General features: G+C 38.3%; 1 protein-coding gene across 4 annotated transcripts in view; it reads right to left on the reverse strand.

Moving 5' to 3' along the window:
* BBS4 (Bardet-Biedl syndrome 4) overlaps positions 1–15,148 on the reverse strand; it is a 45,663-nt gene that overhangs the window by 22,062 nt on the left and 8,453 nt on the right. For all 4 annotated transcript variants that reach the window (XR_009699359.1, XM_061180095.1, XM_061180094.1 and 1 more), the window contains exon 2: positions 11,826–11,877. Coding sequence is in view for 3 of the 4 variants with exons in the window: in XM_061180095.1 (XP_061036078.1) it covers positions 11,826–11,877 (52 nt within the window). In the remaining variant the exon portion in view is untranslated. The remainder of the gene's footprint in view (positions 1–11,825; positions 11,878–15,148) is intronic.

The following is a 15,148-nucleotide window of genomic DNA, read 5'->3' on the forward strand; positions in this document are numbered from 1 at the left end:
TCAACTGATAACTTGCCTGAAGAGAAAAACAGAATCATTCTTTCCCTCTTTTCCTCTCTCTCTCTCCCTGGTTTTAGAACGTGAATAAGATGACTTTCCAAAGGATATTTCAGGAGTGTTACTAACAAAATATACATACCATAGTTAATATCACATCTGATAGATCAGAGGACCAAAAATAGCTAAACACAGGCTTAGCAATAGCTCAAATGTGAAACATTATACTGTTGCCCAGGAATGAGAAGTCAACAAGAAGAAAAATATTTGAGCCACTGATTCATGATACAGAAACCCTGAGTTACTATCCCTTTGAATTCAATTAAAATACAGGTAAAAAATTAAGAAATTATTTTTCTATGGTAAAAAGGAGGACAAGTATTCACACCAACCTCAGAACAGTGGTGACCTCAAGGAAGGAAGAGGGAAGAGTAGAATTAGGAAGCAATAAAAAGGAGATTTCAGCTGTTAAATGCTTTATTTATCAAAAAAATTAAAAGCTCTAAAGTATACATGGCTAAGTGTATTTATTTATTAAATCTGGCCTGTAAGTACACAGGTGTTTGTATTTTTTTATGCATTTTAATACATGCTTGAGGTAATCCCTGTTTTGTTTTGTTTTGTTTCAATGATCATTTTCTTTTTGTTGTTTTTGTTGGCCACACCACGCAGCACGTTGGATCTTAGTCCCCGACCAGGGATGGAACCCCGCACCCCCTGCAGTGGCAGCGTGGAGTCTTAACCACTGGACCACCAGGGTACTCCCTGATTTTTAAAAATGTAAAAGAAAGGGTATAGCAGGGGAAGAAAGGGAAATGATTTGTAATCATTTGTAATCACTCTGTTCCAGAACCTCAGGCGATATATCAACGGAAAACCCAAGACTTATATGTCCATAGTATGACGGGAAGGAAAAAAAGCTTACTATGACCCAGAATTAACATTGCAGGAACACAAAAATTAAGAATGCTGCTTACTCTTTCCCAAGAACAGGGAACAGCAACAGAATCTGTGAAGTGAAATTATGACAGAAAGTATGGATATGATTGTATATACCGGAAGAAAGAAAAAAAAGATAAAATGTTAAGCAACTAACTCTTCATCTTCTGATTACCCACATTCTCTGACTGAGACCACCCTTCTTCTAGTCAGCAAGGGCCTATGTGAGATTCTTCAATGACTTTTGTCTCCTTCCTTCTCTTCCCCCAAGCCCCAACAATCATCAGATATTAGCCATTCATGTTCTGCCTAACCACTTCCAGAATTAAATTTCCTACTAAAGACCACACAAATCACCAAGCTTAAAGATGGATGTGAGGGACTTCCCCTGGTGGTCCAATGGGCAAGACTCCACGCTCCCAATGCAGGGGGCCCAGGTTCGATCCCTGGTCAGGGAACTAGATCCTGCATGCATGCCTCAACTAAGAGTCCACATGCTGCAACTAAGAAGTCCACATGCCGCAACTAAAGATCCCACATACCACAACTAAAAGATCCCTCATGCTGCAAAGAAGATTCCACGTGTCGCAACTAAAACCCAGCACAGCCAAAATTAAATAACTAACTACATAAATATTAAAAACAAAAACAAAAAAACAATAAGACGGATGTGAGTGGGTGTGCATGTAATCTTGGATCAAGTCTCAATTGTATGGCCTACCTCAATGTTACCTACCCTCTAAAGCAGCAGTCCCCAACCTTTTTGGCACCAGGGACCAGTTTCATGGAAGACAATTTTTCCAGGGACCAGGGGGATGGGGTGCGGGGGTGGTTTCGGGATGATTCAAGCACATTACGTTTATTGTGCACTTTATTTCTATTATTACTACATTGTAATACATAATGAAATAATCATACAACTCGGCATAACGCAGAAATCAGTGGGAGCCCTGAGCTTGTTTTCACTTGCCACTCACTGATAGGGTTTTAATATGAGTGTGCAAGCAATTGATTTATTATGGTCTCTGTGCAGTCAAACCTCTCTGCTAATGATAATCTGTATTTGCAGCCACTCCCCAGCACTGGCATCACCGCCTCAGCTCCACCTCAGATCATCATCAGGCATTAGATTCTCCCAAGGAGCGCGCAACCTAGATCCCTTGCATGTGCCGTTCACAGTGCGGTTCCCGCTTCTATGAGAATCTAATGCTGCCGCTGATCTGACAGGAGGCGGAGCTCAGGTGGTAATGCGAGTGATGGGGAGAGGCTGTAAATACAGGTGAAGCTTCGCTCGCTCGCCCACGGCTCACCTCCTGCTGCGAGGCCCAGTTCCTAATGGGCCACAGTCTGCTACCGGTCCATGGCCCAATGGTTGGGGACCCCTGCTGTAAAGGGAAGGAGACAACTGAATCCTTTGAGTTTACAATATCACTAAGTATCACTGCTTCCATAACCTAAAAGAAAATTTATAAAATGCAAATTTGAGTCTTGCTTATTATTACAATCTTACAATAAAAGATGAGGCATTTTTTGTGTTCCATGGGTGAAGAATGGAGGAAAAAAATGTTTAATTTGTAAGGTATCTCAAGGGCCCAGAGACTCATGAAATGGAGTACTAGGGATGAGAAGAAGGGAAAGCACCACCAAATTCAAGTGCCTAACAGTCATTTCACACTCCTGACGATACAGTTTGTCTAAAAGCTAAAAGAACTTTAGGCTCATCAAAGACTTTATAAATCATTTCAGTGCCCCATAACTGTCCTATTAACTGTGTAGTCTTGGGAAATTTACAGTTTCTTCATCTATAAAATAGAGACTCATTCATTCATTCAATAAATATTCACTGAGTACCAACCACATGCCAGGCACTGGGGATACAAGAGCAAACAAAACTGGTTATAAGCTTTCAGGGAGCTTATAATCGGGGCAGGGGTGGGGGGTGCGGGCTCGGAGAGTGCTGGCAGAGGGATAGATGATAATAAAATCTCCATTATTAGTTATATTCTTCTCACATTTAAATAGGAGAGTCAGAGGATAAAATACCCCACAGAGACGTGAAGATTGAATGACAACACATATAAAGAGGTTCAAGTACTGTCTGGTACACGCTAACCCCTAAAGAAGTGTTAACTGTTGTTGCTGTTATTTTTATCATCATTATTATTAATCATTTTCAAAAATGAGGAAATTCTGGATACCACAGAAATCCCTATGAATTCTGAATTTACAGTTAGAATTTTACCTGTAAATGTGTAAGGTGAATTTCTTGTATTCCAAATCATTGCTCACTCCAATTCCCCCTACAAACAGGGATACTGGTTCTTATATGCTTTCGCAAGTATTATGAGAATTACCTATTTGAAAGGTCCTCTAAAAAAGATAGGCATGTAAGTGCAAAGTAGAGCCCCTCTTTTTTACAGCAGAGCAAGGTGGTCATCTCCCATGTTACACTTTAGTAGGAGTCTGTATTACCATGGAAGTCAGGTGGCCAGCTGATGAGACAAGGTAAAGCCTTTCAGTCATCACCAAGGCAGTGGGGGCAGAAGGCTGGCAACCTGGCAACAATATTCCCTTGCCCTTCTCTTCTCCTGCCCCCATTCCACTCTTTTGTGACATCTCTTTCTTTCCTCCTCTAAGGATGCACAAGACATATCTTAATTCCATAACTGAACAAACATGACATCACAAGAATTCTTCTTCCCTGTAATTTGCCCTAGGTGCGAAATTCTCATAGAAATAACCAAAACTCAAAACTTTACATAAAACTGATTAATGGTAGTGAACAGCATCCTGGATATATGAATGTTGAGCAGAAAATTATTGTGCTTTGAATTTTTAGTTGAAAAATTTTCTAAAATGACTAAGGCTTTTGTAAGTACATTGTAAATGAACTCTTCTTTGGTAAAGGATCTGTTCCAGGACCAGAAGACAGGCAGCACATCAAATTTTTATATGTAAAAGTCCAATCTTGATTCAGTACCAGACTTCTATGGGACTTAGAGCAAGTTATTTAAGTCTCTGGGCCTCCATTTTCATGCCTATAATTTTCACTGGAAAATTACAAAAAATCTGAAAGTGATCATTCAATAAAATGTTAATTTCCTCATGTATAATAGGAATTATAACACTTTTCCACCTCAATATATTATTTGAGACATCAAAAGATACAACAAATCTTGAAAAGAATGTAAATGGAAGACATTTTTATTAGTATCAATTTGAGCTCTATATCAGACAGGGTCTAACAAGGAAACCCAGAAACCACTTGAGGATTTAGAACAGAAGGACTTCAATGCAGTGAACAGGTGAGGGAAGAAATGAGAGGCCCAACAGGGAACAGTGATGCAAATCAGAGGTTAGCATGGGAACAAGTCACTACCACCTCTAGGCTGAAGGAAAAAGGGAGGGAATGTATTGCTACCAGTATCCAAGGCTGAAGTTACCGGGAGGAAGCTGAAAGCAGAATGGCCTGACTGGCAGAAGCAACAAAAGAGACGCTTCCAGAAACCACCCCACTCCTCCAACTTTCCAAAGCAGACAAAGAGGGGAAAGCCCTGGCTTTTCCTACTTCCTACCCTCCAATCTCTTGCCAGTTCCTCTCACTTGCTAACCCAGCCAGAAACTGCTGACACCAGAGCCTGGGAAGGAATGAAGCCCACAAGGGTCAGCTGCTCACAATACTCAGCGGAGAAGGGAAGGGTGAGGAATGGATCTGAGGACAAACAGGCCCAGAATCAGCAGAAATACTACCTCTGCTCAGGAACATAGATGATGATGGAGGAGGAGGAGGAAACTGGACTGAATCAGTAGTCACCCAAGGATCCACGTTAGAAGGTAACTTTTTAAAAAAATATTAAACTGCTACCTATCCAACTTGTTTGCTTCTCATGAGCTTAAAATGGGATGAGGAAGAAAGGAAAAGGTCATATAAAAGATCAATTATGGTTTTACTACATACCCTAGATTATTTTATTTTACTTTCTCAAATCAAAACTTAATTATATTTTATCCTTCTTAGGGGTGCATGGGTGTGTGTATCCCCCATGTGTATTTATATATGATATTTTTATATATTTATATGATTTACTTATATCTATAATTATATAATATTGATATGTAATTTATATATATATGTATTTGATATATATCTATATCAAAGTGTTTTCTCCCCTATTATAACACTGAATGTTCCCATGAGGCTAGTGAGTCATGCAATTCAGGGACTATTCCAACATTACAGATGAAGAAATTAAGACTCCAGAGTTTAAGTGATTTGCCCATACTCAACAACTAATTAATGGAAGAGGCAGGACTATAGCCCAGGTCCCCAAAGTTACTCGTTAAACTATACCAAGTTTCTGCCCCAATTGTAAATGACTTTCTAATTTTAAAATATAAGTGTCTGGGCTATCAACTAGACATAACTTAGCAATACAAAATTATAATGATTTTAAAGTTTTTCTATTATTAAAAAAAAGCAGGGCTTCCCTGGTGGCTCAGCGGTTAAGAATCCGCCTGCCAACGCAGGGGACACGGGTTCAAGACCTGGTCCGGGAAGATCCCACATGCCGCGGAGAAACTAAGCCCGTGCACCACAACTACTGAGCCTGCGCTCCAGAGCCCACAAGCCACAACTACTGAAGCCCGCGTGCCTACAGCCCATGCTCCGCAACAAGAGAAGCCACTGTGATGAGAAGCCCACACACCGCAACGAAGAGTAGCCCCTGCTCACCACAACTAGAGAAAGTCCACGGGCAGCAACCAACACCCAATGCAGCCAAAAATAAATAAATTTATGGAAAAAAAAAAAGCAGAACAGGACTTTTAACATATTAAGGTAGCAAGATTTTCAAATTTTTGAAAAAATTGGTTGGTTTTTTTTTTTTTTTAAATACATACTTATGGTAAGACAAAGCTGAAAGGACACAGAGAGTATTAAAGATTCTCTCCATTCCTCCTCCTCACTAGAGGTGAACAGTTAGTATTTTCTAAGGAATTTCTATGCCTATATAAGCATATGGGCAAATGTACACATGTACATGTACACAAAGGGGATTATATTAAACATATTTGGAAACTGTTTGCTTATATCTACTGAATCTAAGTACATCCTTTCCAGTGACCCAGCAATCCTGCTCCTAGATGCATGTGTACCCAAAAAACATATATTGATACTTCATGGTGGCATTATGTATAACATCTCAAAATTAAAGTATCCCAAATGTTCATTCAGAGTAAAATGAACAAACTGGAGTATCACCCCACAATGTATTGATAATACTAGATTATAATGAAAAAAAACAGCCACTACGACATGCAACAATATAGATGAATACCACAAAGATAATTTTGAGCAAAGAAGCCAGATATTGCAAAGTACATACTGAATGATTCCATCCATTTATATTAAGTTGAAAAGCAGGCAAAACTGATCTACATGGTAGACGTTAGATACAAGTAACCACCTTTGAGAGGAGTGGTTAATGACTGGTAGGGGGCATGATGGAGGCCTCTGGGATGCTGATGATGTTCTATAACTTAATCAGGATCGTTAGTACCTGAATATGTTCACTTCGTAAAAATTTACTGAGCTGTACAATTATAATTTATGCACTTTTCCGTATGTATGGTATATGTCAATAAAAAAGTGTCAAGAATCAAACTAAACACCTCCTCAACCAAAACAATTAATTTCTGCGGGACTTCCCTGGCGGTGCATTGGTTAAGAATCTGCCTGCCAAAGCAGGGGATACGGGTTCGAGCCCTGGCCCAGGAAGATCCCACATGCCGCGGAGAAACTAAGCCCGTGCGCCACAACTACTGAGCCTGCGCTCTAGAGCCCGCAAGCCACAACTACTGAGCCCGCGTGCCTAGAGCCCGTGCTCCACAACAAGAGAAGCCACAGCAATGAGAAGCCCGTGCACCGCAATGAAGAGTAGCCCAAGCTCGCCGCAACGAAGACCCAACACAGCCAAAAATAAATAAATAAATTTATTTTTTAAAAAAATTTAATTTCTGCAATACCAATGCAGAAGAGGCGGGGGGGGACATACAACTCAGTCTGCGGGTAAGGGTCAAGACTTCCTAGACAAGACACAAAAGGCATTAACCATAAAGGAAAAAAATTAATAAATCAGCCTTCTATCAAAATTAAAACTTCTGACCATCAAAAGACACATTAAGGAAGTGAAAAGATAAGACACAGGCTGAGGGGTGGAGACAAAATTCACAATACATATAATAGGCAAAGGGCTTGGACCCCAAATATATTAAAGAATTCTTACAAATCAATAATAAGAAAACAAACAATCCAATTTAAAAATAAGCAAAAGACTTAAACGTTTCCTTCACAAAAGAAATGAGTGACCAATAAGTACATGAAAAGGTGTTCAACAACACTAGTCATCAGGATAATGCAAATTGAAGTCACAATAAGGTACTACAACATACCCACCATCATGTCTAATATGAAAAAGATGGACAGCATCAAATGCTGGTTTGAATTTACAGCAAGCAGAACTCTCATAATTGCTGGTGGGAGAGTAAAATAGTACAACCACTTTGGAAAACAGTTTTGCAATCTCTTATAAAGTTAAAACATACACTTTACATATGACCCAGCAATTCCACTCCCTAGGTACTTACCTTACAAAAATGGAAACACATGCCCCACACCCACAAAAAGATGTATAAATGTTCATAGAAGCTTTTACATAACTTTTGAAAACTGGAAACAACACAAATGTTCATCAACAGGAAAACGGATAAACAAATTGTGGTATAGTCTTACAACAGAATACTAGACAGCACTTTCAAAAAATAAAAGAACTACTGATATATATATATATATCTCAACATGGATGAATCTCATAAACATTATGCTGAGTAAAAGATGCCAAAAGCTAAATAGTACATACTGTATGACTTCACGGCAGGAAGTTCAAGCACAGACAAAATTAACTTTCAGGGACAGAAATCAGAACAATGGTTCCCTCTAGGACAGAAATGAAGGAAGGACTGACTGTGAGGAAACTTTCTGGGTGATAAAAATGGTTAACTCGACCTGAGTGATGATTACATAAGTACATATAGTTATCAAAATTCAAAAGTTGGGCACTTAAATTTGTAGATTTTACTAGCATTGGGAAAAAAATAAAAGTTAAATTTAATTTTTTATTTAAATTAAAAGTTAACACTGTTCCTCAAAAAAAAAAAAACAAACAAACAGAATTACCACATGAACCAGCAATTCCACTTCTGAGTGTACACCCAAAAGAGCTGAAAGCAGAGAGCCTCTTTCTACAGTTGCTGCTAAGATGTTTCCAAGGAAGCTAAGGTCACATTGCGGTGAGGCCCTGAATAGCACCGAGCCTGGCAGCCGCCAGCTGGGCACTTTCACCTTCATCTACTTGGCCTCATTCTGCACTACAATAGGTGACAGTCACAGAGGATAGATCAATGTTCTCATTAAAGCAGCCAATGTAAATGCTGAACCCTTCTGGCAAGGCTTGTTTGCAAAGGCTCTGGCCATCACCAACCTGGGAAGCCTCATCTGCAATGTAGGGGGGGGGCTGGTGGACCTGCCCCAGCAGGAGGTCCCACCGCCTCCACCACTGTTCTCCAGCTAAGAAGAAAGTGGAAGGCAAAGAAAGAAGAACATGAGGAGTCCAATGACAACATGAGCTTTTTGACTAAATCTCTTTTGTAACATATTCAATAAAAAGCTGAAGTCCGATTAAAAAAAAAAAAAAAGCAAGCAAGCAGGTACTCAAACAGGTATTTATACACCAACGTCCATAGCAGTGATGTTGACAATAGCCAAAAGGCTGAAACAACCCATATGTCCATCAACAGATGAATGGGTACACAAAATATGTACTGCATATACATACAATGGAATATTATTCAGCCTTAAAAAGGAATGAAATTCTGTCTAACATTCTATAACACATATAAACCTTGAAAATATTATGCTAAGTGAAATAAGTCAGACACAAAAGGATAAATATTGTATGATTCTGCATATATGAAATATCCAGAATAGGCAAATTCATAGAGACAGAAAGCAGAATAGAGGTTACCAGGGGCTAGAGGGGAGGGGAAATGGGGAGTTATTATTTAATGGGTACAGAATTTGTTTGGGGTGCTGAAAAAGTTTTGTAAATAGATAGTGGTGATGGTTGCACAACATGGTGAACATAATTAATGCCACTGAACTGTACTTTTAAATGGTTAAAGAAGTAAATTTTATGTATATTTTGCCACAATTTAAAAAAGAATCTTCTATTAAAAACTACTCTGGGGACTTTCCTGGTGGTGCAGTGGTTAAGAATCTGCCTGCCAATGCAGCGGACACAGGTTCGAGCCCGGGTCCAGGAAGATCCCACATGCCGTGGAGAAACTAAGCCTGTGCGCCACAACTACTGAGCCTGCGCTCTAGAGCTCGTGAGCCACAACTACTGAGGCCGCGTGCCACAACTACTGAAGCCCGCACGCCTACAGCCCGTGCTCCGCAACAAGAGAAGCCACCGCAATGAGAAGCCTGCACACTGCAACAAAGAGTAGCCCCTGCTCTCTGCCACTAGAGAAAGCCCATGCACAGCAATGAAGACCCAACAAAAATAAATAAATAAATTAATTAAAAAAAAAATACTCTGAAAACAAACCACAAGCTGAGATCAAGTTTATCACATAGTAAACACTGTCTCAGGTTGTAGATAAAACTCATTCTGGGCTATATAGCCACCCCAAAATGGGTAAGGTCTTCAATGAAGACTCCTTTAAAGAAGGAAATATGCCCATGAAGTAAATCAATGAACTCACCTCAATTATGGATAAGGTCCTCAACTGAAAGCCAGAAGAAAGTTATCTGAGGTCATATCATGAGGAAAAATGAAGAGGACTTAAGTAGCCCCATGTAGGATATTATTTTTTCAGAAGCATCAAGTAGTTCTGATAAACAATTCCAAATAAGTTGCTTGTTCTTGAAAAAGTCCTAATATATTTGGACAAAAATCCCAAACAGAAAGTTGTTTATCCCTTCCACAGCTGGTACTCACTACCCTCAAGACTAGAGTCAAGCTAGGATATGGGCCTCTCAAGCTGAGGAGGGAAGGGGGCAGGATGGGGGACAACATCCAAATCTAGGCTCAGAACTTCTCAGTCAAAATGCCACGACTGCTGCTTGTTCAAATAAAGTCTCTCTGCCTGCTAATCCAACTTCTGTGTGAATTCCTCACATTAAACTTACCAACTTCCTACCTTCTACTTTAAAGTATCATACTACTTAACCACAGCAGTGGTTCTCAATCAGGAACAATTTTGTACCCCCAGGGAACATCTGGCATTTTTTATCTCATTAGCCTGAATTGGGCATGGGCCAATTCTTGATTGGTGTATACTAATTACAACTCTCCTGGACTGGGAGTCAAATGAACCACAGGGTTTGACCCTGGAGGAATTATGGAAAGAACACTGGAGAGATGATTACAATACCCACAAGCCCCACCACCGGACTAGCCAAATCACTCTGGTGATGAAATGAAATGACAGATACCACAGCGAGATGATTCTCATGTCCAGAAATGGTGTTTAAATTATTAGCGATGATGTTAGACATTGGCAGAATTCATCCAAATTTCACAAATAATCTAAATGGTACATGTACTGCTCTTTACAGTGTTTTCCTAAAAAACTCTTTGAAAGTATATTCCTGAAAGTTAATAATTTCCAACAACTTGTATTATAATTTCAAAGTGTAACTGAAATGTCCCAAATAAACACTTTATTGACAAAATCAACTTTAAAACTCTTAGCATACAACAGGAAAACACAGGCTGAAAAAGGGCATATAGCCTGGTGCTCAGGTATGCAAACAAGAGCAACACACAGGACCCTGGGCAAGTCATGCCCCTTCCATGGTTTCCTCATCTAGCAAATAATAAATAAATGAATAAATAATAAAACAGATGGTCTCTCCTGTTAAACAAAAAGTTCAGGTATTTTCCAATGCCTGGCAAGTAGCTAGGACATCCAGTCCTTTAGACATGGAAGAACATCCAGTATAGTCACTGACAACTTGATGCAAACCCTCCTAAGACTTCATAGGTTAACAACTGAAGAAATCCTATTCCTCTATATAAAATATATATCTCTATTGGATTTTATTTTATTTAAAAAAATTTTTTTTGGCTGAGCCGCATGGCATCTTAGTTCCCCGATCAGGAATCAAACCCGGGCCCCCAGCAGTGAAAGCACCGAGTCCTAACCAGACTGCCAGGGAATTATCTCTCTATCATATTTTTAAAGGCAGTTCTTTACAATATAGGTCCTCACCTAGTTAGGCTTCCCAGACTCAATTTTTATAAAACCTCACACTTATTTAACATATGTATATATGAGATTATTTGAGGCCTGATATGTACTATAGGAACTTTAGAGTGGTTTTTCCACAAGTAGAAAATTAGTACACATTTATATAATAATAAAACCCCATTTAAACATATTTACAGGTAGGGACTTCCCTGGTGGCACAGTGGGTAAGACTTCACGCTCCCAATGCAGGGGCCCTGGTTCCATCCCCGGTCATGGAACTAGATCCCACATGCATGCCGCAACTAAGAGTTCACATGCCACAACTAAGGAGCCCGCCTGCCGCAACTAAGACCCAGCATAAGCAAATAAATAAATAAATAAACATATTTATAGGTAAAATCAATCCCATAATATCTAACAACTTCACAAAATAAAAGCTAGATTTGGCAGAACGTTCAGACTACTGCTTTTCCCAACAATCATATTTTTAAAAGCTCTAGTGGATACAGGATAGAAGAATCAATAAGACAGAGAAATTGTACAAATATACACACAAAATGAAATTATATACAGACCTTTTTTCAGCCGGGGTTTTAGAGATTCAGCAGATGCAGGAAACTGAGTTCTCTGAAATGAAAGAAGTCTGTTAAAACACCACCATAAATCTTGCTAGCTTAAAGAAGCATTCAAATAACAGTCATCAATAGCTCTCCAATCATGCAAGTAATCCATTACCTGCATACACGTACAAAGAATTATTTTGAATATGGTTTAAAAAACAAATGTCAGGTCATACTTTTGCTGTCCAAACTATTCATAATGTATAATGCATATTTATAATTACTTACAATATATATTTATTATAATTATAATGCATGATATAATGTATACAAATTAATGTCAACATATTAGTATTATACTTAATGCTATACTTCTTAGCAGCCAACCAAAAAAGTGATAATTTTGATAAGAGGAAGCTTATGAGGTCATCTACACAGAGATGGTCTAGCACTCAGTTCTAGGAGGGAGTATTTTAAAAGGGGCATTATTTAATATCATAGATACTATACTGTACTATAACTTCGCAGAAAATCTTCAAATGAATTTTTCTTTTATTTACCTCCCATGTTATATAAGGTATGATATAAGCAAAAATAATGGCTGAACATTTCCAGAAGTAATGAGACACACTAATCTTTAGATTCTGGATGCTCAACCAATTCTAACCAAGTTAAATGAAAATAAAGCCACACTTTAGATCCATCATAGGGACCTGCACAGGGACAATAATAAGTTCTTAAAAATAACCAAAGAAAAATAATATCACCAGATTACCTGCAACGAAAGGACAGTTAGATTGACAGCTGACTTCTCAACAATTAAAAATGGAAGATAATATCATATGACATTATAAGAATAACTATCCCCAAGAGTATAAAGTACTAAGTAAAATGAATATTAACCTAGACATGAGATCAGCAAACTATGGCTCACAGATCAGATACAGCCTATGTTTATGTGGTCCACAAGCTAAGAATAATTTTTATATTTTTCATGGTTAAAAAAAAGTTTAACAATATTTTATAACACATGAAAATTATATAAATTCAAACTTCAGTGTCTACAACCAAAATTTTATCAGAACAGTCACACTCACGTGTTTACATATTGCCTATAGTTGCTTCCTACAACTGCATAGTTGATTTACTTGTGACAGAGAATTTATGGCCCATGAAGCTCAAACTATTTACTATCGGCCCCTTAAAAAACAGTTTGCCAACCCCCAATCTGAACTCTTACACGAATCAAAACTAACGTTCACGAAAAATGGCAAATTTTATAAAGCTTTCAGACAAATAAAATTTGAGAGTTTTTAGAATCCCTAAATAAACTTTTAATGGACATATTTACATTAGGAGAAAGGAAAACAACCCCAGAATGAAGGAGTGGAACAAGCAAAGGAATTGGTAAAATACGGACATATATTATAAGCATCTACTTACTGAATAAAACAAAGTACAATTTGTAGTGCTGAACTGAGAAACACAAAAACTAAAAAACTGAACAACAATGGCATGAATTGGCAGAAAGCAAAGGGTAACAAAACATTCGATGATCCTTGTATTATTCAGGTTTACATTTGAACTTTAAGTTAAATATGTATTATTTTTAAAAATCTGGACACTCACTTAAGGAAGATCAAAGTAAGAAAAGGAGAAAAAAATGAAATTCTCTAAAAGACAGATTATCAGAAGGGATTTTTTTAAAAATCTAGATATATGCTATCTGTATGCGGATATCAGAATGCGGAGAAAGCTCTGACCCTCTGAAGATGCTGGGCTGGCAGGTTCATGCTGCTGATTAGCAGGTGTGTTGACAAGCTTTCTAGAACGTATCTGGGGTGAGAAAGAGGGCTGTGGGGAAAAAAAGACTTCTAATGTTAAGAATAGCTAAGGAACTTCCCTGGTGGCGCAGTCGTTAAGAATCCACCTGCCAAAGCAGGGGACACGGGTTCGATCCCTGGTCCGGGAAGATCCCACATGCCACGGAGGAACTAAGCCCGTGCACCACAACTACTGAGCCTGCGCTCTAGAACCCTCGAGCCACAACTACTGAAGCCCGTGTGCCTAGAGCCCATGCTCCGCAACAAGAGAAGCCACCGCAATAAGAAGCCCGCACACCGCAACGAAGAGTAGCCCCCGCTCTCCACAGCTAGAAAAAGCCTGTGCGCAGCAACCAACACCCAATGCAGCCAAAAATAAATAAATAAATGAATAAATTTATTAACAAAAAAAATCTGGGTACTCACTTAAGGAAGATTAAAGTAAGAAAAGAAGGAGAAAAAATGAAATTCTCGAGTTAAAAATTATCAGAAAGGATTTTTTTAAAAAATCTAGATATATGCTATCTGTATAAAGAAACATCTAAAACATAAGGGCAAAGGAAAACAAAGTAAAAGGATGAGAACAGATACAGCAGGAAAACAGAAGCAAAAAGAAAAAGTAGCAGTATTAGCATTGAGACAAAATAGACTTCAAGAAAAAAAGTTTCATCAGGAAAATGAAAACAAATTAGACTGAAGATTAAAATGGAAAGAGCAAATTTTAAAAACTTTAAAAAATACACTATACATAGAGAATCCTAAAGATGCCACCAGAAAACTACTACAGCTAATCAATGAATTTGGTAAAGTAGCAGGATACAAAATTAATGCACAGAAACCTCTTGCATTCCCATACACTAATGATGAAAAATCTGAAAGAGAAATTAAGGAAACATTCCCATTTACCACTGCAACAAAAAGAATAAAATACCTAGGAATAAACCTACCTAAGGAGACAAAAGACCTGTATGCAGAAAACTATAAGACACTGATGAAAGAAATTAAAGATGATACCAACAGATGGAGAGATATACCATATTCTTGGATTGGAAGAATCAACATTGTGAAAATGACTAAACTACCCAAAGCAATCTACAGATTCAATGCAATCCCTATCAAACTAACAATGGCATTTTTCACAGAACTAGAACAAAAAATTTCACAATTTGTATGGAAACACAAAAGACCCCGAATAGCCAAAGCAATCTTGAGAAAGAAAAACGGAGCTGGAGGAATCAGGCTCCCAGACTTCAGACTATACTACAAACCTACAGCAATCAAGACTGTATGGTACTAGCACAAAAACAGAAATATAGATCAATGGAACAGGACAGAAAGCCCAGAGATAAACCCACGCACATATGGTCACCTTATTTTTTGATAAAGGAGGCAAGAGTATACAATGGAGAAAAGACAGTCTCTTCAATAAGTGGTGCTGGGAAAACTGGACAGCTACATGTAAAAGAATGAAATTAGAACACTCCCTAACACCATACACAAAAACAAACTCAAAAT

This window comes from Eubalaena glacialis, chromosome 2 (assembly GCF_028564815.1).
Source record: "Eubalaena glacialis isolate mEubGla1 chromosome 2, mEubGla1.1.hap2.+ XY, whole genome shotgun sequence".
In the NCBI taxonomy this organism is placed as follows: domain Eukaryota; kingdom Metazoa; phylum Chordata; class Mammalia; order Artiodactyla; family Balaenidae; genus Eubalaena; species Eubalaena glacialis.